The sequence below is a fragment of the Labrus mixtus genome, chromosome 18, assembly GCF_963584025.1.
Source record: "Labrus mixtus chromosome 18, fLabMix1.1, whole genome shotgun sequence".
Taxonomy (NCBI): Eukaryota; Metazoa; Chordata; class Actinopteri; order Labriformes; family Labridae; genus Labrus; species Labrus mixtus.
Genome location: NC_083629.1, coordinates 6,235,611 through 6,259,177, shown reverse-complemented (window position 1 = coordinate 6,259,177; position 23,567 = coordinate 6,235,611). Strand labels below are relative to the sequence as shown.

Here is a 23,567-nt window from a genome sequence, read left to right as displayed (position 1 = left end):
CCTCTTCGCACTCCTCTTCCTGTTCCTCTTCGCTCACCTCATCCTCATCTTCATCCTCAGAGGACACTGGAGGAATGTCCCCTGGTCTACCTACCTCTTCCTCTGCTTCCATGTCATCCGAAATCCAGATTACTTCCTCCTCATCACCAGAGGACACTGAACAAATGTCCACTGGTATACCTACCTCTACCTGGTCCTCCTCCTCCTCCTCGTCATCCAAGACCCAGATGACTTCCTCTCCATCACCAGAGGACACTGGGGGAGTGTCCTCTGGTATACCTACCTCTACCTCAGAATCATCGTCGTCCACGATCCTGATGCTGATCATCTCGGGGAGGCCGTCTGCTGCAGGGCGTACCACTGAGGGAGACAAAAATAAAGCATCAGTATACCTGATTTCAAAATGTAACAACCTCTGATTAAATAACAACATCTGTGTAAAGTTAGCACTTCATTTGTCTGTATACTGACTAAGATTGCAGCCTAAACAATCCCAAACCAGCCACAAACCTTAGGCCCTTTAACAGTGATACAAAATATTGTGACGCTCTACTATGATGATTTTTTTAAGCTGCGTTCATGCAACACTTGATGAAAGCCATACTTTTTTTTCTGCTGGGAAAAACATACATACAAGGATGTTCATATACATATATACACGTCAGAAGACCCAGGTTATAAACTAGAAATCTACAATTTGGTCATTTTTTGAAGCCTTTTATAGATTAGTCCTGTTTTACTGGTGTATTTACATACATGATGGATAAACAAACATAACACTGACAAATGTTACAATTCTAGGATTTTCTAAATATAGGCAAAATAAAGTCTACTTAGAAGAATCTCCAACCAGCTCAGAGCTTTTATATAGAAGGGACTATTTTAAGGGTAGCTGGTTTGCCTCAGTTAGCAAATATTTCTGTATCAAAATTGCGTATGATGATAGGCCACTGTATCAAATTTGATTCAATTTGATTTAATAAAAAACTCAATTGAAAGCATGAATTATGACATTGAACTCAAATATAGTAGGCCTAAATGAATATAAAACCCATGATCGTAATTTGATGTAATGAGAACAGCTTGAAAATAAAAGCACAAGATAATTCAATATTATCTCCACATCAAAACAAACGTACTGAGATAAGAACGTGCCTAGTTACTGAAACTGATGTTCTGACGTCATGGATCTCGCTAACGATGGTCTCCATGGTGCAAAACAAAATAATATATTTAGCATTTTACGAAATTTGGCCTGGTCGCCATCTTTTTCAGATAATTTATATTTCATTTCTTAACAAAATTGTTGCTCTTAAACAAAAATAACAGTATTTCAAATCACTCCGACACTTCCTAATTAACTCCACAATTGGCGCGCTAAGTATTCAGACATTACAGTGATCAAAAGGTTTTTTACACAGTAAAAACAGTGAGAAAATCAAAGTTCACCTAACATTTGTTTTTTCATTGAGGCCTAATAACATCATGAGAGCTCTCGACTTTAAATCTCAAATTTAAAAAAAGGTTTGACTGATAAAATGTTAGAGCGTTTATGGAGATTAATAAATTAATCAGTGAAATGTCAATGGTAAAAAAAAAAAGGTCACATTTGACATACCTCCACCGCTGTCAGACAAGACTTGGGCGGACAGGTGCTCCTCGTCCATCACCGGTCCGCTGAAGGCGATCTCCGAGCTCTTCGGTGTCCCCGATAGGTGTCCCACTGAGTCCAAGAAGTTCTTTTCTTTCCTGTTGTTTTAGAAGATGTGTTCTTGTAGAAGATATTGATGCAGCGCTTTTAAATAGTTAGCTTTCCAGCAAGGTCTCGCAAAAGGTCAACTCTCGTCAAAGTTCAATTGCAAAAGGGGAACGTAGAACGGTCAGCGGCCCTTATATAGCCTCGGTTGGTGGTTACCATGGTGTTTGATGACGCGCGTGCGTGAGTGCGTGTAAACCAGTGCGGACAACAGCACGAGCCAGAAAGAGACGATAATGTGGCCTCTTAAGAGAAAACTTCTTCAATACTCCTTAATTGATTGAGGGACCACAATTTCCATTTTTGATCTATTCCTCTACATCAGGGGTGTCAAAGTCCTATTGGATCGGGGGCCGGATTTGTTCAAATGAGACCTCAAGTGGGCCAGACTAATTTTGCAGACATCACTATAACTCAACACATGCATATATAGGCTAATGTATGATTAAAAAAAAGACAAAAAAAGATACTTGTATAGAAAACTGCATGTTAACGCATAAAATGTAAAAGTACATTAAGCAGAGGGGTTAACTCTGTTATTGCAAACTGCACATGGAAATATTTAAATGTACACCATAACAGAAGAAAAAATCAATTATGTTTTGTTTGAGATTATTATATTATATTTAAATATTGCTGTTCAAGGTTATACAAACTTTGACACAGGTTATTCTACCTGCCCTGGGATCAGTGCATTACTAGAGAGAGAGAGAGAGAAGATCTGTGTGTGTCAGGTCACAGCACAGTTTGCACTCGTTAAGGTTCATCACAGATAAAACCTGCTCACATCAAAAAGTTATCACAAACAAACAGAGTGTCTTTGATGCAAGACTGAAGTCATCTTCAGGTATTTTAGTGTTAGGCATTATAAAATGATAACATGTTTCCAAACCAACAGACTTGAGTCCGTGTGGAGTGCAAGTTTTTCAACTAAGTAAACTCAGTTAAACGACCTTTGATATGAGTCTGGCAGTCCGTTCTTCTACATGTCCGCACTATCGTGATCTAACTCTGTCACTGACTTTTTATGCGCCATAAATCTGTGCCATCTTCGTGCGCAATTCGAGGAAGTATTTTAGCGCTGCTCCACGGTTAAACCAGCGGACCTCTGTATGATCGGACAGCCTGTGTGTGATAACGTTTTTGGATAAGAATGAAATGTTCAGTAATAGTTAGATTTTTACGTTCTGATGAAAGCTGGTGATAAAGGCGCAACAGCAGTCTACTGCATTTAGAAGTGATGTCGCACTGAAACTTTTAGGTGATCAACACAACACGTTCACCTCTGGGTGACCTAAAAATGAACCATCTGTAATTAAAATCAGTTAATATTCATTTTAATTTACTGTTTTTACAATAACCAGAGGTAAAACTAGTCGGGAGATGCATCAGGCTAAACGCCGGTATCCACAACCTACACTTAGTCTGGATGTGTGGAGACGGTCTGGGCCATTACGCATGACGGAGAGGATTGTTTTTTATTTGTACGAGCAGCTCTTTGTGGCTCACTCCATAGGAAGCTTTGTTATCATGAGTAAAACTTTTGTTTTACATCAGTCAAGACAGGAGAAACTGGTAAGAAGTGTGCACAGAACTGAAGACCGTCATGATGCGCGCGCAGTGCAGCGGTGTGCCTGTCGTTAAGTCCCGTAGCTGTGATACGATTCTGGCAACTTGTGAGCAAATAAAACTAAAGAAATATCGCTCCTTCGATCTCTCTTGAAAACCTGCATTCAGTGTCACCTCTCTCAGGTGTTCAGCCTGTTTGCTGATTAGCGTAATGCAGGAGCAGCTCGTGCGCTCGGCCACTCGTCTTTTTTATGATACTCCCTGCTGAGAAGATAATTCAAAGTGCCCCGTTTAATTCATATTCGTATCATGATATCAACATTTACGTTGCTCATTATAGGTTTTAATACAATTCGGGGAAAATATGTATTACAAATATTTAATTTATAAAAAATCTCAAAATATTTTTCAATACATTTCCTTCTTCTTCCCAAAACGTCCCGCGGGCCGGATGAAACCTGCTGTCGGGCCGGATACGGCCCGCGGGCCGTATGTCTGACATCCCTGTAGACAGTCATGACTCAGAGAGACATTTACACAGGATAGACTTGATTTATGCTGTATTTATGTGTAACATGTTGCACTATCTTCCTTTAATTGTCCAAAGATATAAATTCTGTTTTTCAGAATTGCACATCAGTCAGCTGTCAGTTCCCCATGTTTATGATAATTTGTTTCTGTTCCTTCCACACAGATTCAAGGACTTAAGTCACTCTCTTGTGTAAAGACAAACGAGCCCTGCAGGACTCGGGGTGAAGTTAAAAGAGAGTTTAGTGACAACTGGCCCATTTACAGCTGCACTGTGTGACGCATCAAGCCGGTATCGATCTCATAAATGGTCGCTTTCCAGTTGACCAAGAGTTGCTCTGAAATCCATAAAGAGCAGCACAAACAGGGGTCACTCTGGGATGAACTGTGGTGACGGCAGAGCAGTATGCAATTAGGGATAATGTGAAGCTTAGGGTCAGGAACATAGACTGTGTAAAAATAGAAACTGATCCAACCGGATCGGTTTTACCTACATCCCCTAATCCGTAAAAAGATCAAGTTTGAGTGTTTGGTCTAGTCGATGATGCAGAAAATGTGTTTATTCAAACATCTATCCATGAAAGATAATAAAAGCAAATGGCACTTTGCTGTGAAGGAACAGCGGGTACCAACACGAGTTATGAAACTCCCCCTCATCCTCTTTATGTTGACAAAATAGTTCTCTGTCAGCATGAGAGAGCAGCTCCATGCAGAGTAAAGGTGAAGATCGGCTCTCTTTTCATGTCACAATGACTGTGACTGAGAGAGAACAGGAAAAATAACTTTGTGAAAAAAGAAAAAGAAATGTGAAACATCTTTGAAATAACTTTGTTGGATTTTAGTCATCATCGCCAAGGCTACAGAGCCACAGACGGTAAGTTTTAACAGTTCACTTCCCTTGAAAAGCTGAACATCTCAGGTGGTCAGACCTTGTCAAATGAGCTAACGGTTGGAACATTTGAGGAGGCTGCAGGGTGAGCTGGTCCAGAAAATCGTCTTTTGCAGACAATAATCAGCTTCCACAACTTTTAGTAGGCTCTGCTCTCCAGAGGTTGTTGATTATACTTTTAGATCTACCTTGAAGTCCGGCCTGTGGCTCCTTTCTCACATATGATTCTCCACTCTCTTCCTCCCTTCTCATTCTATCATCTGTGCTGTATATACATAGAGGCATAAAAAGCCCCCCCCCACCAAATAAAAGAGAGAAATAATTGGGGGCCCTACAACCCGCATTTACCATCATTATGTCCACCATAGTCCTGATGCTTACTTCTCTTTCTCTTCCTTTTTATTTGGTGGCCTTTCATCGACAAACTTTGGTATTCTGAGCACGGCAACAATAGTCAGGGGGGCCCCCTACTGGTCCGGGGGCCTCAAGCAGTTGCCTCTGATAACGACCTTCTTCTGTAACTTCCCCATTCTCAGATACGACTGGCTTACCTTTTCATTTGGTCATTGACAAACACGTCTTGGATAGGACAGCTGAAGAGAGAAAGGAGAAGTTCGGGGGAGAGAGTGGGGGATGACATGCAGCAGAGGGCTTAGGCCGGATTCAAACCCAAGGCCGCTGCGACGAGGACTCCAGCCTCTGTACATGGGGTGCATGTTATAACCGCTAGGCTATCCAGCGCCCCCATTCATCCATTCTTTAAAAACAAGAAAACCCCAAGCAAGAGAGAGCCGTTAACATCAGACAAGTTCCCAAAGTAAAAACACAATCTCACAAAGAAAGCTCACTGTAATGTTTTGCCTGTGACTCATTCGATCCTATGCTCCAATGTGCCGTACATGTAGTCAGTAATGAGGTACAATTTGTTCTCATATGTTTCACATTCAGAATCACAATGGATTTCTGAAAGGGTCGATGGACCAGCATTTCGCTAAAGTTTCCAGCCGCACACAACAGTCCACGTCTCATTTCAAAATCTCAATGGAGCTGAGGAATCTTCTTCTATTACGAATCATGAAAACGCAGCATTCATGTGCTGACATCCACATAAGTCACCATAGCAATGAGAAGTATAGACAAAGCGTTGGGGTGAGTCCTCCATATTTTACAAACCTAACACGCATTTCTGCTGCATACCTCAGACGATGAGTCATTAATGACCCGGTAAACTCCACCAGATCGTCCTCTAGAAGTTCCTGTTTTTGAAACTTACAGGCTCAGATTGTAACTTGAACAGAAAGGACACACAGTGGTGAAGTGGTTCCTAAAGAAGTGGGTATTACTCTTAATTTTCCCCCCAAACATTTTTCGAAGTATCCCATCCAGCAGAGGAGAAACGGCCTCTGTCATAAACAGCGACATGTGAGACTCCATTTGCATATTTAGTCAGTGTGTAGCCAATTAGAGACTGATGAGGGAGGGTCATCCCTTCATCACCCCGGGGAAAGAAATTCCAGCATACTACTGAATATTGTCAATCAATCATTGGTGTGAATCAGACGGTATTGTATATCATGGAGACTGAACAAAAAGTGGGTATGCTCTGCACTACACCACTGCCTACAGAGACGGAACCATTTTGTTTCAGAGACTTGTTCCATAATCTAGCCACTAGAAGGGATTTGTTGCCGACAGAGACAAAAATGGAAATGTGAGCCAGAGTTGGAAAGAAGAGTTTGTTGTGTTGGATCATTAAGCATTGAATAAATCCCTTAAAGTGGACATGATTGGAACAGATTTTCAAGTTATCAGTCATTTCTACTCCTTCATTTCGAAAAATAGTGCCCAGATTTAAACTCTGGATCCTGTTCCTGCCTCCCTGTCAGCTTTTGCATGTTCATCTCTGCAGTAAAACCCCTCATCTGTTGCTTTCACCGAGTGTCTCGCTTGTGTCTGCATTTGGGTCCCATCCCTGCATCCTTGCGCTCACCAACCATCACATTTGCATCACACATTTTTTTATTTACTGTAGCTCAATGTGAAATCATGCCGTGACAATTGTGACGGCCAGGAGTGACATTTGGCCCACTTTCTGAAGTGTGATTTTCAACTTGTGTGAAATCCAGGAATTAGAAGCTGTCTCGCTTTTGCCGTGTGTGATTGAGGGATCACAACATGTTACATAAATCCACCGGAAGTGGATGAAGTGACCCAAAAACAGATGTAAATTCTGTTTCTGGGAGAACAAGTTCATTCACATTTTTTTTTACTTTTTAAAGAAGTTTTAGTTTGTGTCCTGGAGGTGCTGCTGGGGTCTTCAAGGTTTATTAAACTGTACCTGCAGGAAGCACGAGTGCTCTGTTTACATCCTACTCTTTGTTACTTTAACAGGATTTATGTCGATGTTTGATATCATGCATCACCCTATGTCGCGACCTCTTATCTCCGCAGAAAGTTAACGGCGTTACATGTGACCTCTTCTCATCTCATCTATCTCATCTGAACGCAAAGCACACTGGGAGCTTGAGTGGAGGTAAGATTTACACAGATTTGAACCACTTTGCATCACTTATGTATACAGTCTGTAATCCACAGAGATTAGCAGAGACGCTAAATGCTAGATTAGAGTCACCAAAGCTCTTCAAACGAGGGGCCGTGGAGTCCACTGTGTGTTTGGGATTACTCTTCACTTAAACTGCAACAATGCATCAAGTGTTACTGTTCTCCTCACGTCAAGGATAAATGCTCGTCTGCTCTCACAGTGAACTCATCAACCACTGCTCGGCGTTTTCAATATTAAGATATTCATCGAGGAAAAGGAGAACGGCTCTCAAAGGGGAGCTCGCTCCGTTTTGTCTCCTTATTTCTAACGCTCATCTCTTGTGCACAATCTCATCTTTAATATCAAAATGGACCCTAATGAGTTTAAGATATGGTGTACTTTTTCATGGTGACAACGTTGCATCAATAATACAAACAGCAGCAAAAGGAATAGCTGAACGCAGGAGAAATGTTGCTGTTAGTTTCTGAATGTTGAGACAGGACTGAGCATCTCTGATTTATCCCAGCAGTCTGCAGTGATTATTCAGGATATTCAGAGCAGCACTTTGCAAAGTTTAAACGTTTCGGGGTCAAAAGAAAACAAGGTATTTTTCTTTAAATAGGACAGGTAGCTTGTTGCCAAGAGAAACATTAGCTAGAGAGACGTCAGAGCAGAGAAAGAAGTCTTTGCACTATTTATTTTAAGACTACAAAAACGTTTTAAATAGGCATTATGCTGTCTACATATTGGCACCATGCATCCTGAACTCCTGTATGACGTTAGTGGAATGATAAATGTACAAACATCTACACACCATGGAAGTGACAATCAGCAGATCTCAGAGATGGAGAATGAACTAATCCAGGACTCTATCTTTCATTATCACAGACTATAGTTCCTTGTTATGAATATTGAATTTTCCCCTGAGACAACTTCTGCAAAAACAAGTTAAGCACTTGTGCTTTATGTGGACGGTGCATAGATAAATTGTGTTGTGAAAAGTATAATCTTAGTTATCATTCAAATTCATGACTTCATTTATTGTTATTAATGATCCTCAGCCGGCGTTAAGGTGTACCTTTGATTTATGTGACAGTGATGACATCATTGTCAGCGGCCAGCAAGTAGTGTCCGATAGTGTTGGAGTCAAGACCACACTAACCAAGACCAAGACATACCTGAGACCAGAAAGCTCCGAGACCAAGACAAGACCAAGACAGTTAGGGATCGATACCAGGACCAAGACAAGACCAAGACAGTTAGGGATCGATACCAGGACCAAGACAAGACCAAGACAGTTAGGGATCGATACCAAGACCAAGACAGTTAGGGATCGATACCAGGACCAAGACAAGACCAAGACAGTTAGGGATCGATACCAAGACCAAGACAGTTAGGGATCGATACCAGGACCAAGACAAGACCAAGACAGTTAGGGATCGATACCAGGACCAAGACAGTTAGGGATCGAGACCGAGTCAAGACCAAGACAAGACCAAGGCAGCTGAGTTTAAAGTCCAGTGAAGGATCGTGGTTGGCTTTGTGTCTTAAGGAATCTGAATAACTAAAAAGCTTTATAAAGGTCAGACATGGATATCCTCAGGTTTATAATGTTCATCACTTTCTAAGTGTGGTTCATCATCAAGACTTTGATTGAATGTAAGTGAATTTAAATGAAAACTAACAGGTTATTAAATCATTAGACGTCATGACAGATCTGTCTGTAAAAGGTTAAAAGCAGAGAAGAGCAGACAGCGCTGCAGGCTGAACTCTAAAAATATATTAAACAGTTACAGTCAAACTGAAGTTAATCTACAACTAAACATCCTGCAGCTGGACTCATAGCTTACTGTTTGTAGGTCATCAGCTCATTGAGACTGAAGTTGAGTCATTTTTTTCACCACTGTGCAGCCCCATCATCAGATCATGGATGTAATAAACACAATCTGAGTCACTGCTGTCATTTCAAAGCCTTGATTACCGATTGTAAAAAAAAAAATACTGTTATTTTTTTGCATCCATTCAATTGAGGGTGCAGACATTTAAAATGCAGGTGCAATGCGTGCTTCTGCACCCTTGTAGAACCGAGCCTAATTTGAAGGGAAATGTCCATTTCATGATCACTGCAGAATATTAACTGTCAATGCAATTTCCTGTTTTTCATCTATCATGTGCACGTATGTAGAATATTAAATTCCAACATGATTAAACTGTTTAATTCAGTCTACACACAACTGGCTGCATTGTGTTGGTGTGAGGACAAACAGAGTCATGGATACAGAATACAATGTGGGCATCTCCCTGAATGTTTCTCAAACCAATCTCTGAAGATAGAAACTGTAGATCCACAGGTGGATGTGATGTAGATCCACAGGTGGATGTGATGTATCTCACTGACGATCAGAGAGAAAAACAAACAAACACCTGCAGCAGATGTAGGCTAACAGGAACAATTCATGTTTCCTCTAAATAACTGATACTTGATTTATTACCTGCATGCATAATTTCTGCAGGAGACGATAAACTTTAAGGACAGGTTGTGTTTAAGCCGTGAGCATTCTTCTGCAGGAACAGGAAATTAAAGTCCCACATGTATGAATGGTGTTCAGTGATTCTGCCCGCAGCACTGTTTCCGTTTTATTCACACAAACACAGCTGATGGATTCATGTCTCCTCCGGCTCTGTAATTCAATCACACAAGAGATGTTATCAAACTGTTCCTTTTTTCTAACACATTTAACAAAGTGTCAGAATTCAAACAGCCCTGAAGGTAGAAACAGTGACAGAATAACTTACGGTTCACCGTGCATGCAGGTAAGCTACATTTAACTTAAAGCTTAGAGCCCAAATGATTAATCACAGCAGAGATGATAAAACTATTTCTGCTGCATGCTCACAGTCATTAGTGATGTGACGATGTCATCAGGAGAACACGATTTGTCATTCAGAGCATCTCCACAGAATTTCAGCCCTTCATTCAATTCATGGTTTGTTGTTGCACATAAAAAAATGCTGCTCTGTAATTTGCTGATGTTTACATTTTGGATGGTTGCCTCAAAGTTGTCAATTTAAAAAAAAAACATAATGCAAAGTTCTGGCAGCACTTCATGTTCTCTTACGTTTTAGAAGAAGTTGCTCTCCTTGGCTATGTAACTTGTCAGAAGGACTTCTATTCTTTATCTAATGTGGCACATCTCCTTTGGTCCTTCTATCTATCCATCATCTATACTGCTTTTCCCATTTGAGGTTGTGGGGGGCTGGGGCCGATCCCAGCACACCGGCTCCTGTGCTTTTGAATCAAAAATAGCAGTTTAAGCTGCATCTGACTGATTTGAGGACATGGCCCCATGTCCAAAAGGTTTCCTGTTCCTTAAGACTTTTGCAATCTGATAATTGCAAATAATCGTACAACCATTATGAAGAAGTTGGAAATAATTGCCCGTGTAAAGTCCAATATTCTTTCTTTTAGCTGCTGTCTGGTCTCCACCACATCCTGAGATAATTATGCCTTAGATGTTGTTGAAGATGTATCCCTTTAGCTGCTGAATGTTCCAGTGTATTCCCCAGCAGGTCTCTGTGACATGTCTGTCTGCTCTTAACGGCTGAGCAGATGGTGTACAGTCACTTCTGTTTTTTAAAAGGAGGTGATCGCACATCCAACTATCTCTTGACGTACGTTTGTAGGACATCAAACTATCACATTGAAAAGAAAGAGTCCTGCACACTAATCCTGCTCGACATCACCAATTTAATTGAAAAAACCACAACTTTGCGGTCCCTCTGAACCTTTGTCAACTCACTTGAGGGAAATAATACTATTTTCAACAATTTCCAGTGCTCTGGCTCTGTTAAGGACAAAAGGAAAACGCCCCAGAGGATTCCTTACTTTCCTTTTGTGGAAATAGATATTTAATCCTCGTACAAAGTCGTCATAACAGACCAGAGTATGAGTGACAAGCTGCTGATGACAGAATTTTCCGTAAATAAAGAACCACTGCTGCACTTTTACAGCCAGCTTTGGACTCCTCTCATTCCCGTGTGTGTTCTCCAGTTGGGACAAAGTGTCATTTGCAGAGTAACAGCTGTCTGATGGCGTAACAGATTGATGCCTGTGCTAATCTAAGCTGTAAACAGGAGGAACCGCTGCCAGCTTAATCTGCTCACCACTGCTGGAGGCAGGACTTGCCCTGCGGCTATAGGCTAGGCTAGGCTAGGCTAACGCTACAGGCCAGCTGAATTACACACATACACACGCTTACTGTAAGCTAAACTACTATCAACTCAAAATTAAGCCGACATCACCAGATGGTATTTGGGTGCTACTGACCTAACATCCAACACTTATAGCTTCAGCTAAAAAAAAACAGAAACTGATGATTGACACCCAGAGAGAATTATAACATCTTCAAATCTCTGCTCGTGCCACAAAAGTCACTCAGCTGTGCAGAAATGTAAAAGAAAAGGGCTTGATCCTGCTTGACAACATAAAGCAGCTGGATCTAACTCAATGAACTGTTAGAGTTTGCTTTGCTAGTTGTGACAGGCGTCATACAATCTTATAATTAAATCAGCTCACTTCTGACTTCAAACTAACAGCAGCGGCAGCAGTCACAGATGTTTGGCAGATATCAGCCCACGTTACTTTAGGACGTGCGGGGGATGACTTTCAACCCCTTCATTTTTAATATGAGTTTTTAAAAGCCTCTGTTTTGGCTGTCTGTGCTCTTAAGAGAGATGCATCAATGGTACGTTAACCTTTTCATCATGCAGGACTAAAAGGCGAGGCGCGGCTCGGCGGCAGAGCTCCCACGATGCAGCGTGGAGTCACTTTAAAAGACAGAAAGCGGTGAGACTTTCCCCTTAAGAAAATACTGAACTTTGTTGGTGGAAGTTTCTTTCAGGGGCTTACATTCCTCAAGGTTTATGTAAATGATTTCACAAAAAGCACATTGAGTCCTTTGGCCTTTCATCGCACACTTTACAGTAAAGGCAGAAGAAGAATCTGATTTAATTGACACTATGCAATGGAATAAACAGATTATATGACATCTAACACTTCAGGGTTTTAACTTTTTTTATAGAGAGTATGAGTGAAATGTTCCAGGAGTCAAGACAGCCTCATTGAGTATCCTTTGTAACACTGACTAAAAGTTCAGCTTTGACCCATCACATATTCAAACAGTCGTATTATTACTGTGTCAACTCAAGCTGGACGAGTGAATAGTTTGCAACACACAAGAAAAGCTCATGAGTTGTGTGCTGACCAGTAGGGTGACCCCAAAAAACCCAAGCTACATTTGGATATTTACTGTATTAGAGGCGGGGCTTAAGTTACAATCAGCTATTTAGGCTGTTGGCAACAGCCTCTTAGCTTTCTTTCAAAAACAGTACACCGATATTACATTTTATTTTGTTGTACTTTAAGTTTTAAATAAATACTCTCTGCACTTATTTTTTCTCAGAATACAGTATCTTAGAAAAGGAAAGAGACCATCAGTATTTGCAAGCAAACTTCTGCATACTGTCAAACTTGGATGGGCTTAACTAGCATGATTTGGAACCGAAATATTGCCAAAAAAATGGTTTGCGATCAATTGTGACTTTGAACATCATATTTTTGATTCCTCTAACAAATTTAACTCTGAAGATGTACAGTCTATGTTACTGAAAGTAGATGTGCGTAGTGGAGATAGAAAGAGTATATACATGTCATTTATTTGCATCAGTGTGCGCACAAACTTTAGGCCACCCCTGCATAAGTCAGTGCCCCAGTTCGACCCCCCCAAAGTCAAAAAAGTCTGGACACGCCCCTGGTGCTCACAGTGTAGGGTCTGATTGCAGAGCACAATCTGAGCACTCACACTGTACGTGTACAATCCTTTACAATAAATGAATAAATCAATCAGGGTAATCAATATGTTTCATGCAGTTAAAGCAGGGATTGTTGTTAAATCTGTCAACACTGATATCACGCCCTGCAGACACTCACTCAGTCTCACTCACATTCACTGTATTCATCTTCATTAAATTATATTAAACCAACACCTGGCTGCTACAGAATAAACACACACCTGTGCACACATCACACTGATCGATTAAAACTTAATTGTGTGACGTTTGTTTTCCAACAGATGTTACTTGACCTCATCCATCGTCTGTGTCATCGTCTCTTTTTGAACTTTATTTAAAAAAACTTGCATTTTATGAACTTTCCCAAAGTTCCTCTTCGTACAAATTCTGCTGTCGGGTAAATTATAAATATTATAAGTGAGAGGCAGCACATTGATGTAGGGATCTGATTTAAACTCACACTCAGCTTCTTCTACACAATCATGATGTCTCAGAGAAGCAATTTTTTCTATTTACTGAGCAGTCTTCTTCGTGCTTCCCTGTGATTGGCTCGTTGTACCACGGCGATGAGATGTCAGCCGGTGATGTGGAGTACTTAATAATCATTCTCTGATCTATTTCAGAGATCTAAAACTGTTCTTGTTTTGCACTTGTCCCATTAAAGTATGTCACAGTCAGCAGCTCCTGTCAACCCTGACATCGCTGCAGTGGAAATAGATCCACAGAGGAGATGTTGGAATTTATACAATACAACCTATACCAAGAAAATGTACAGTACATAACCCGTGCAGGAATGAGATTAAAAGATCAGAAGGCCATGGACTGTACTTACAAATTGCATCCCTAAAGGCACAATGTTGGCGTCCCGGTGAGTGAATTCACATTGCATTACAGCGTTGTGGAAGCGTGACAAGCCCAGCATGCAGGCACACAGCAGGACGACTCTCCATCCCTTGTTGTCACACATTGCACGAGACCTATCGGGGCCGTTAGAATCCCGCCTTCAAATGGCAATCTGTAATCATTTACTGGCTGCAATTGGTGTGGAAAAACAACGCCTGTTGGTATTTTTTTTTATGCTTCACACCTCGAAAATCTGCACAACTAGAGTCTATGCATGTTTTTGTAAATTCTGCTAAAGGCCAGGATTCAATTCCATAGTACGTACAAGAACAAATCCAGAACCTGATCTCAGTGAAAGAGAGAGAGAGAGAGAGAGAGAGAGAGAGAGAGAGAGTGAGAGAGAGAGACATCGCACTGACTCCATCTACATCATCAAATCTCAGATTAACCACAAGTATCTGGATAACTGGTCCTAAAGACAACCACCAGCTAAGTATTGGGAGCATTGTGTTGTAGTGTTATAAAGTATTCAAACCATTACAGAAAAATGGAAGTAAACATCTGAATTGAGCTTGAATCTAGCCGGCTACATGTTTAGTTTGAGAGAGTCAGACGCCCTTTGTAGATCATCAACTGTCATAAATCTGATGTCACCTGGAGAAGATGACGTCGTACATACTGTGGATGTTTGCTGCTGTGTGGGGGAAAATATTCAAGTCCTGTGGGCCTGAAAAAAACAGTCACTGATGTGGTTTGAGATTGCTTTATCATGGACCAGCTGTTTGCTGTCTGTTGTTCCACAAATGCTATCGGAGCAGTTAGCACACAAAATGTTCATAATGTTTGCATTTGCTAATTTATTTGCTACTAAAATAGACAAAAAACTTTAACAAAGCTAACTTCATCATTCAGCACCAGAAATGTTCAGATGTCGCCAAATAACCCCAAACTGTTACTGTTACACCAATCATATGCCTTTGAATGTGTTTGCATCATGGTATGAGTCAGTGAGCGGACGCAGCCATAGACTCATGAACAGTAAAGAGAAAAGAAAAGGATTAAACACAGGATCTGCCGTTGACACAGTTTAGTTTTCAAAGAAGGAAAAAAAAATCCGGTAAGAAAATGTATGCACAGTGTGTGGAGGTGGAGCCACGTCTATGATGACTTTCTATAAAATAATCGTAAAAGAATTACGCAAACAAGAAACTCCTGTTTTCAGATCTTTGCCGTCCATGATGCCCACACACAGTCACAACATTTACACAAAAGCTGTTTGTATGTATCGCCATCATATTGTCAACAACATAAATGTACATTTGTCAGAGGTCAGGGCTGTAAGCTCCATTAAGCTTTGACCTCTGACCTTACACCCAAGCTTATGTGCCTTGTCACCCTGTTTTACACCACATGTAACAAAAAGACTTCATCAGCAGACGTACATAGCGCAGCTTAGACTTCCAGAGGTTCTGGTTTATATTTAAGATTATTTTAAATAGGATGCTCTAAAAACCTCTCCTGTGTCATCGTTTAATATCTCATATTGATGACTGAAGCTTTTAGGTCAAATGGAAGAAGATTTAAAAACTGTGTCTATGTTGTGTCCCGACATCAGACATATAGACGTCTGTTAAATAAAGCTGTGTGCCTTTAAGGGTAGGGTGGAGGTTATATTAATGTGATAGGCTGCGTGAAACAACCTCCACCCCTGACTTTATGACCTCCAGTAAATCCGCAGCGCTGCTAAGCCCCCCTCCTACATTTTCTGAAAAGCACACAGAGCTTTGGTGTATGGTTAACAGATCATAACATGAGTCCCTCTGCAGCGCAGCACATACATCCAGTGATCCGGCTGATGGGCTTTCTCCCTCTTCCCCTTCAGCGTGGATTATCAACGAGCTTAATGTGTTATCTTACTCTGGATTAAGAGCAAAAAATACACCCCACACGGAACCCCCCCCCCCCCCCCCCCCCAACCTCTGTGCACCAAAACACTCTGATCCACATCTTCTCAACATGTACACACATGCACATCTGCAATATGGTGGTACAGTGATTACTCAGCAGCAGCACAGATGGTACAATCAGGGTTTACATTCCACTCAGGGTTATGATATGAAAACCAACAGGTGTTACCAGTCAGCAGGGAGACATGTTTGTATATTCAAACTAGAGCTGTCAAATGATTACATTTTTTAAAAATTGCAATCCAACGTTGAAATCAAAACGTTAGTCGGGATTAGTCATAATACTTTATTTAGCATTCATGCTCTTATTTTGTGTTTATGTACCGTCTTAAGACAAGCGTACTCTGTGCTTCCTGTTTGGATACAAATTGCTTCTTATCCAACCAAAAGATAAATAAGCAAAACTAGTGGTCGACCGGAGGTTACGACATTAAAGGATCGAGATGTGAATGAAAACAGCTAAAGGGAACTGAAAGTGAAATGTTTGATGTCAGAAGGTGGATATCGTCCTTCAATTTTGTCCGCGGCTTGTGCTTAATGGTGCTTAATGTGTTCTTACTGATAACTCTTTCGTGTGAACACGAGTGTAGAGGGGTTGGAGGTGTGTCTCTGGAGGAGACAGAGGCTTCAGTATGGAGGAGGTGTGGCCAAACTGAAGTTTGTTTTGGTTTCATGCTGGAGCTCAAGGGCGACATCTACTGGATCAAAAAGTCACACATTCTTCCTTTAAGTATGTCATAAAAATACAGTGTTTCTAAAAACTATCAACATTCAGAAGACTAGAAACTCGCTTCGACTCTGACAAACAAAGGCATTTCTTGTCCCCTGACACAGACGCACGCTGTCACCAACAACAGCCATTACAATTACTGATGGTGTTGTAGCTCATAAAGAGGCATCTGTGTTCATCCGACTCTGTTTCGTAACAAGCTTAAAAAATCCTCAAGGGAGCTTTAAAGTATTACTCAATATGAAAATGAGAGTTTGAGCGCACGAGGAGGCGTCGGCCCTTTGTAGGGACACAGGTTGCAGGATCAGACTCTTTATAATACCTCCAGCTTAGAAGGCTGCTCGGAATCCAAGCAACTCCTGAGCTATTTATAGTCCCCCCTCCACCCCTCCTACTGTGACCTCCCGCTGCATGATCTGCCTTCCTCTGAAGTACCATCCCTCCATACCTCTCAGGGAGGAGAGGCGACCTCACAAAACGACCGTTTCATCTCATTCTCAATAACTTCACAGTGAGAAGATTCAAAGATTCATCCCTTCTCCATTTGTGTCAGAGCAGAGGTGTGGGTGTTAAAAAAACAGCACCCAAATGTCTCCCTCAAAGCTCTGTGGACTTCTGAGCAGACGCAATGAGACTGCTCAAAAGAGAAACAAGAGGCGCACACTTCTGAGCGTATCAGCAAAGACTGAGCCTTGGGCTACCTTTTGAAGCATCTCTATCATTAAACATCTCTATGTGTAGATTAAGCACCCAGCCTTGAAGAGATGTGAAGGCATGCAGATTAAACAAAGAGTGTATGAAACATGGTGGGAGCACAGAGCAACGCAAGTGGGATTTTTAAAAGATTTGTAAATTGGAGAATCATTTTGGAAAACTTGTACATCTATCGCACTGAGAAATCATAAAAACACAAATCAGGAGATTAGTGACATTGTCGGTCTGAATTAAAACTCTTTATATCTGTCTGTATGAAGCTGTCAGAAGCTGGGGATGGAGAAGGATAAATGTGGATGATGGACAGTAGGCTGGAGAAGCTCCAGGCTTTGAGGACATTTGGGACAGTGGCAATCAAAGATTCAAAGAATGTGAAGAATTTCTGTTTGCAGGGGACGAGGAGGAAAAACAAAATTGTTTAGTCCCTCAAGAACACTTCCAGAAGATGTTGTGTCTGGGAGCACAGTTCATCGCTGCATTCACAAACGTAAGCTGAAACTCTACCATGCAAAGAGAACACATCCAGAAGTGTTGCTGCCTCCTCTGAGCTCGAGGTCATTTAAAATGCACTGAGGTAAAGTGGACTTGTATCCATCCATTCATCTAAATATGGCCGCTTGGGCCGCTGGGGTCGGTTGAAATGCTTGCGGTGTCAACTCAGGGGTGAAAAAAACAGCAATGTGTAATGTTGTGACCCCTACATGTTTTGTCCATACACAAGCCGAGTCTCATTTTAGGACTACCGGCCCTCACCTTGGTAATCTGTGCAGACCGATCAGTCCTGATCTGAAATGAGACGGTTTGGCCTACAAAGAACTCCCGTTTGCATCACCAGCTGTCCCCGTCCTCACCTATGTTTCTAAGCACTGCCTCTGTTGCCTAACCACCGACAGCTGTACCAGAACTAGCTAACATAAGTAACGTCACACAACTTAATGAAGGCTCCTATTTTCAGTCCGCCAGCTTGTTTGAAATGGGGGGCGATGAATCTTGGGAAAAGTGTTGGCCCATGAAGGACGCAGCAGATGGATCCTTCATTGGCCGGGAAAAGTAGGACGCATTTGAAGGAGCCTTAGACACGCCGCTTAGACACGACTTCAAATGTAGCCCCTCAATAATTGGGACAGTCTATATTCTGATGATAGATGCCATAAAAAAGCATTATGGGAAGAATCCAGGAAGTACAGGTCAGGTTATACTGGCCTCTGCTTGACTGATGGAGCTCATTTCATGTGTCCCTGATGAGTTTCAACCTCAAGGACGAGTGAATCTATTTGGATTGAGGCCAATGTCAATGATATTTGATCCATTTTGTATACAGACCCACCACACACCTCAACTTTTGCTCTAAAAAACCCCAGAAACATTCATCCTAAAATGCCTAAGAAAACCAATCAAGTTGAATGTGGATAAAAAGTTCCACATCTCTGAGTTTGTCTGCAGCATGCAATTATCAGTAAAACTTTTTATCCCCAGCAGAATGATGAGGCATACATGGGGACTATGTCCACTGATTGAACACAAGGGGCGCCATTCTTTTAGAAAGCGGAGGAAAAAAAAAACAGATGTGAAGAACGTCCCTCCAGGGGTGTTCTGAGAGATCTGGTTTTCAAGAATGGGACTGACAGATGAACTCACATATGGGCCGACGGATGAAAAACATTGAAAACATAACGCCTCAGGCAACAGCTGGATCTGGTACAGAGACATTAAAATGAACTTCTAAAATCTGATGAATAATAGACTCAGAGGGGATGACAAAATTAGAAACAGCCAGCGATAAGAAGCTTTCTGTCTCTATCAGCATGAGAGTGAATCAAACTCTGCTTATTCCCTTTTTCGAAAGCTTTTGATCACATTTGATCTTTTCAGGCCCTTACAGAGTTTTGTGTCCCCGTGTGTCTGTGATCATGATGAAATGTGTGTGAGTGTGACAGTAAAATATCTGTGAAACTATCAGGGGAGCACTCCACACCTACCTCCAAACGCTGGCCTCATGGTGAAGTCATGATCGTCTACTTTGAGCAGATGCTCCGTCTTCATTTTGCGAGACTTGGTCACATCTGGAGGCTTCTTTGCCAACGAGCTACAAGAGATCAAATGGACATATGTCAGGTCAGGGTCCTGCAGAAAGACTGGCTTTAGTTTGGAAGAGATAAAAATTGATGTAGCAGAACTGGAGGAATCTAGCTGCATGATTGTACACAGAGCAATACAGAATCAACAGCATGGCAGGCTCTAAACTTTGCAGAGGACCACAACGACGGTCCAGGCATCATTGTCTACAAAAGATTTCAGCGGAAGTCAAAAATATCTGCTGAAAGCATGTCTCAATAACAGAATGTAAAAGTAATTTACCATCGTGGGGTTAATAAAGGATATCTTCTTCTTCTTCTTAAACTGAACCGACCTCGAAATGAAAATCAGTAAAATCTGTTCTCTGTTAAAAACTAGTGATTCACAGATCTTCTTACACAAACAGATTGTCAGGAGTCCAACTGACAGTCACTGATTGTATAGAAACTTTGATTTCCCTGCGTTTTACGAGCAAAACATGTCAGCTGTTATAGGAGTTAAGTGTGGAGCCATGAACGACCTATAGTTGAGGTTTTGTATTAAAAGCACACATAATTTAAGCTGTTGTTTTTCCTTTCATGGTTAAGAAAATGCAAATACATATTTCAAGGCTAAAACTGACTCCCAGGCTGCACACATCCCCCTCCCTCAAACTGTGTTTGTGTCTTTGTTGGAACACAATCATCAGCAGTGAGGTTGTGTGACGCTTGTGAATCTAATTAGACCTCACACTGGGTTAAATCAACTCTCATTCATCACAGCATGCATGTTCTCTGCCAGCCAGCAGAAAAGATGAGATAAATGTTTTGACCCCACTGACTTTGTGTCCATTTGCTATTTTATAAACCCTGGAGCGCCGAACATGTTGTGCGTCAGAAATATCTTTACTCATATTTTAAAGGGAAACCTTTAAACTCCAAATGTGGATCAGTGAGACTGACTTACCGCTGTAAGGCTGAGGCAGGAGAAGTCTGAGTGAGGCGCCGCTGCATGCTCTTTAAGTATGCTTCTGATTTTTAATCACATTTTGATTTTTCCAGATTTAGGATTCAAGTTTGTGTTTCCATGACGATGAGCTAAAAGTAATGTCAATCAAAGTCTAATTGCTGTGTCTAAAATTCACCAACATGCTATTTTTAACACTAATAAAAGTATGTCTGACACCTTAACATGAAGCCATTTATATGTGAATGAATACTATGTCCAGTATGCAACGAACTGAATACTATGACATCATACATATACACTTATCAAATGCAGTGTAGTGGAATAACAATGGTTGGTTGTTGATGGTGTATAGGCAGCAGGTCGAGGGTAGCCGACTCCAACAGACTCAACAAATTGAACCATGAGGCGGGGGGGAGTGGGGGGGACGGGGGTGGAGCTGCACTCTGACCCTCTCTCTAAGGCTGAGCCCTGACACCCTCCAGAGGAAAGTCATTTAGGCCGCTTGACGATCTTTTTCTTTTGGTCACTACAAATTTCTTTTTTTTTAAAAATATTCATAAAAGATAAATAAACACAGTTCCTCGCATAAAGTATTTCTAATTTTGATGGTAGCATTCAGATTCTAATTCTTCATAAAAATGGGAATGAAGTGTGGCTTTTTAGAAATGTTTGAGAGTAAAACGATTTTTTTCATTTATTTATACAAAGCAAATAAACAGTCTCACAGCAGGGTGCTGCAAGCAACAAAGATGGCAGGATAGAGGCGGAGCAACATGTATGAACTCTATTTTCCAAATATGGTCTGGCTACAGAGAAAGACTGACCATATTTGGCTCATATCGCTCTTTCCAAACCCAACACAGTTGTAGCAGATGGCTGTTCAACACCGGTCTGGTTCTGCTCGAGGTCTCTGCCGTTTGAAAGTCAGATTTGTCGTTCAACTGTTATTTTAAATGTTACTTACTAGTGCTGATCAGTGCTGGATCAAATAAAGAGTCTAGACCTGCTCTTTTTGTAAAGTAAAGAGATACAATTTGTAACGAATTGGCGCTACACAATAAATATTGATTGATAATGTATTTTACCCCCGCTTTCAAAACAGGAAGCTTTGTTGACATAAACTGAAGCTTACAGTTGATCAGATGAAGATCAGTGCTCTAAGACATTTAAAGTAACAACATTTTTGCTCATTCATCCACCCTGACCTCCGCCCTTCTAATTTAGAAGCTCATGCTGCTCCTCCTGACAGACACCTGTCATACCTCACACCACCACGAGAGGTCTTTGTCTGGTTAGACAGCTGCTGAGCTTTTCTGGAGGAGACAGTTTGTCAAAGAGTCCTCCAGAGCCACACACTGTCTGATGAGCTGCTCAGTGTCCTGCAGGCAGCTTCACCTCCTGCAGAGTGAGTGAGTGTGTGTGTGTGTGTGTGTGTGTGTGTGTGTGTGTGTGTGTGTGTGTGTGTGTGTGTGTGTGTGTGTGTGTGTGTGTGTGTGTGTGTGTGAGAGTGTGTGTGAATGTCTGCTGCAGCACTCAAAGGCTTCCTAAATTCAGTTTATGCAGATATTTGCCTTATTTGAACCATTTAAAATGAATATTTGAGGATTGTCCATTTAGTCAACACGAGTAATAATGAACACATATGTTAATCAGAGTGTTAAAATACAACCTGTTGCATGCCTTTCCACATAGGCTAGAGAGATTGCCACACCTCATTCATGCAGCACACAAAGTTCAGGCTTCAAACATGATTTATGTATGACACTAACATGCTAAATGAAGGAATTATTTTCTATCAAGGAAGTTTTAATAAAGACTGTTGTATCATTTTGTGTCAACAAACATCCACAATTCATCTTTGACTTTTTGCAGGTGAGATTTTATCTCCTGTTTAACTTCTGGGGCTTTTGTTAGCCTGTCATCTACTCTAACTCTAAAATTAAAAAAAATATTTCAGTGAATCCCATGTCACAGATCTTGCTCCAAATTGCCGGCTGTTATTCTGTCTGGTTCCTGGAAAATATTGTGTATAATGAAAGTAGAATATGAGGTGTTTTATTGAAATTTTGAGCATTTATCTCCTTCTCCATGTTTTTAAAAATCATGTATTTATTGTATTCATTGTAGTTTCCACTTACATGCCGTGCTTTTGGGTCTCCACAGTCCCGGTCCATCTCTTCACCCGGTGTCCGTGCTTCCTACATTCCCCGCTAACGAGCAGACACAGAAGTAAAATCAGAGGTTTGGTCACATAAGGCATCCTGACGGCGTAAATCCACAGGTGAGTCCCGTAAAAGCGTCCTTCAGTCGATTCATTCCAGCAGCGCTCAGCCGGCAGCGCATCATGCTCAGCAGTGGAGGAGGAGGAGGAGGAGGAGGAGGAGATGATGGAGGAGGAGGTGGAGGTGGAGGGAGGCGTCCGCGGTCATGGCATCAGTCCGCCGCGCAAGGCTGATGGAGAGGAATGTGCGCGCGCGATCATACTCCAGTCTGCATCCTCACGAGAGAGAGAGAGAGGGGGGGGGGGGGGGAGAGAGAGATTGAGAGAGAGAGAGAGAACGAACATCTGTAGCCTGCATGCTCCGAGGGGGGGGGGGGGAGAGAAACACACACACACACACACACACACACACACACACACACACACACACACAGGGATTATTTGCAGCCTGGCGCGTGGCCCAAGAGAGGCCGATTATTTCTCGCCGTTGTAAATAAAAACCTCATCACAGGATACACGTTTCACTCCACTCAGGGACATGCTGCTGCATTTTTAAGGCAACCATTCATTCAACAAATCACAAACAGGAGTTGTATCTGCAGCCTCAGATTCATGATGATCTGATGTCTAAATGTCAATATTTATGTGGTTTCCACTTTCTGTACAGTCAATATCTAATTAACATTATGTATTTGAATGGGGCGCCTAGCGGTTATGTCACATGCCCATGATGTAGTCCTCATCATTGACCATGGGTTCGAATCCAACCTCAGCCCTTTGCTGCATGTCATTCCATCAGCTGCCCTATCTGATAAATACGTATTTTATGTCCCACTCCAGACTTACTAAAATAATATTCAGTTAATGTTTATTCTCAAACAAAGCGTATGGGGTTAATGGCTGCCTATAAATACAATAAATGGTAAAAAGCTTG

The 23,567-nt window shown here is 41.5% G+C and overlaps 1 protein-coding gene across 1 annotated transcript in view; it reads right to left on the bottom strand.

The window, feature by feature from the left end:
• The window catches only part of gabrr2a (gamma-aminobutyric acid type A receptor subunit rho2a), a 49,152-nt gene extending 26,294 nt beyond the window's left edge, over window positions 1-22,858 (bottom strand). The window contains exons 1-2 of the mRNA XM_061063191.1: window positions 22,551-22,858; window positions 19,368-19,474 (exon numbers count right to left, since the gene is read on the bottom strand). Of these exons, the coding sequence (XP_060919174.1) occupies window positions 19,368-19,474; window positions 22,551-22,672 (229 nt within the window). The 5' untranslated portion in view covers window positions 22,673-22,858. The remainder of the gene's footprint in view (window positions 1-19,367; window positions 19,475-22,550) is intronic.
• Window positions 22,859-23,567: the final 709 nt, after the last annotated feature.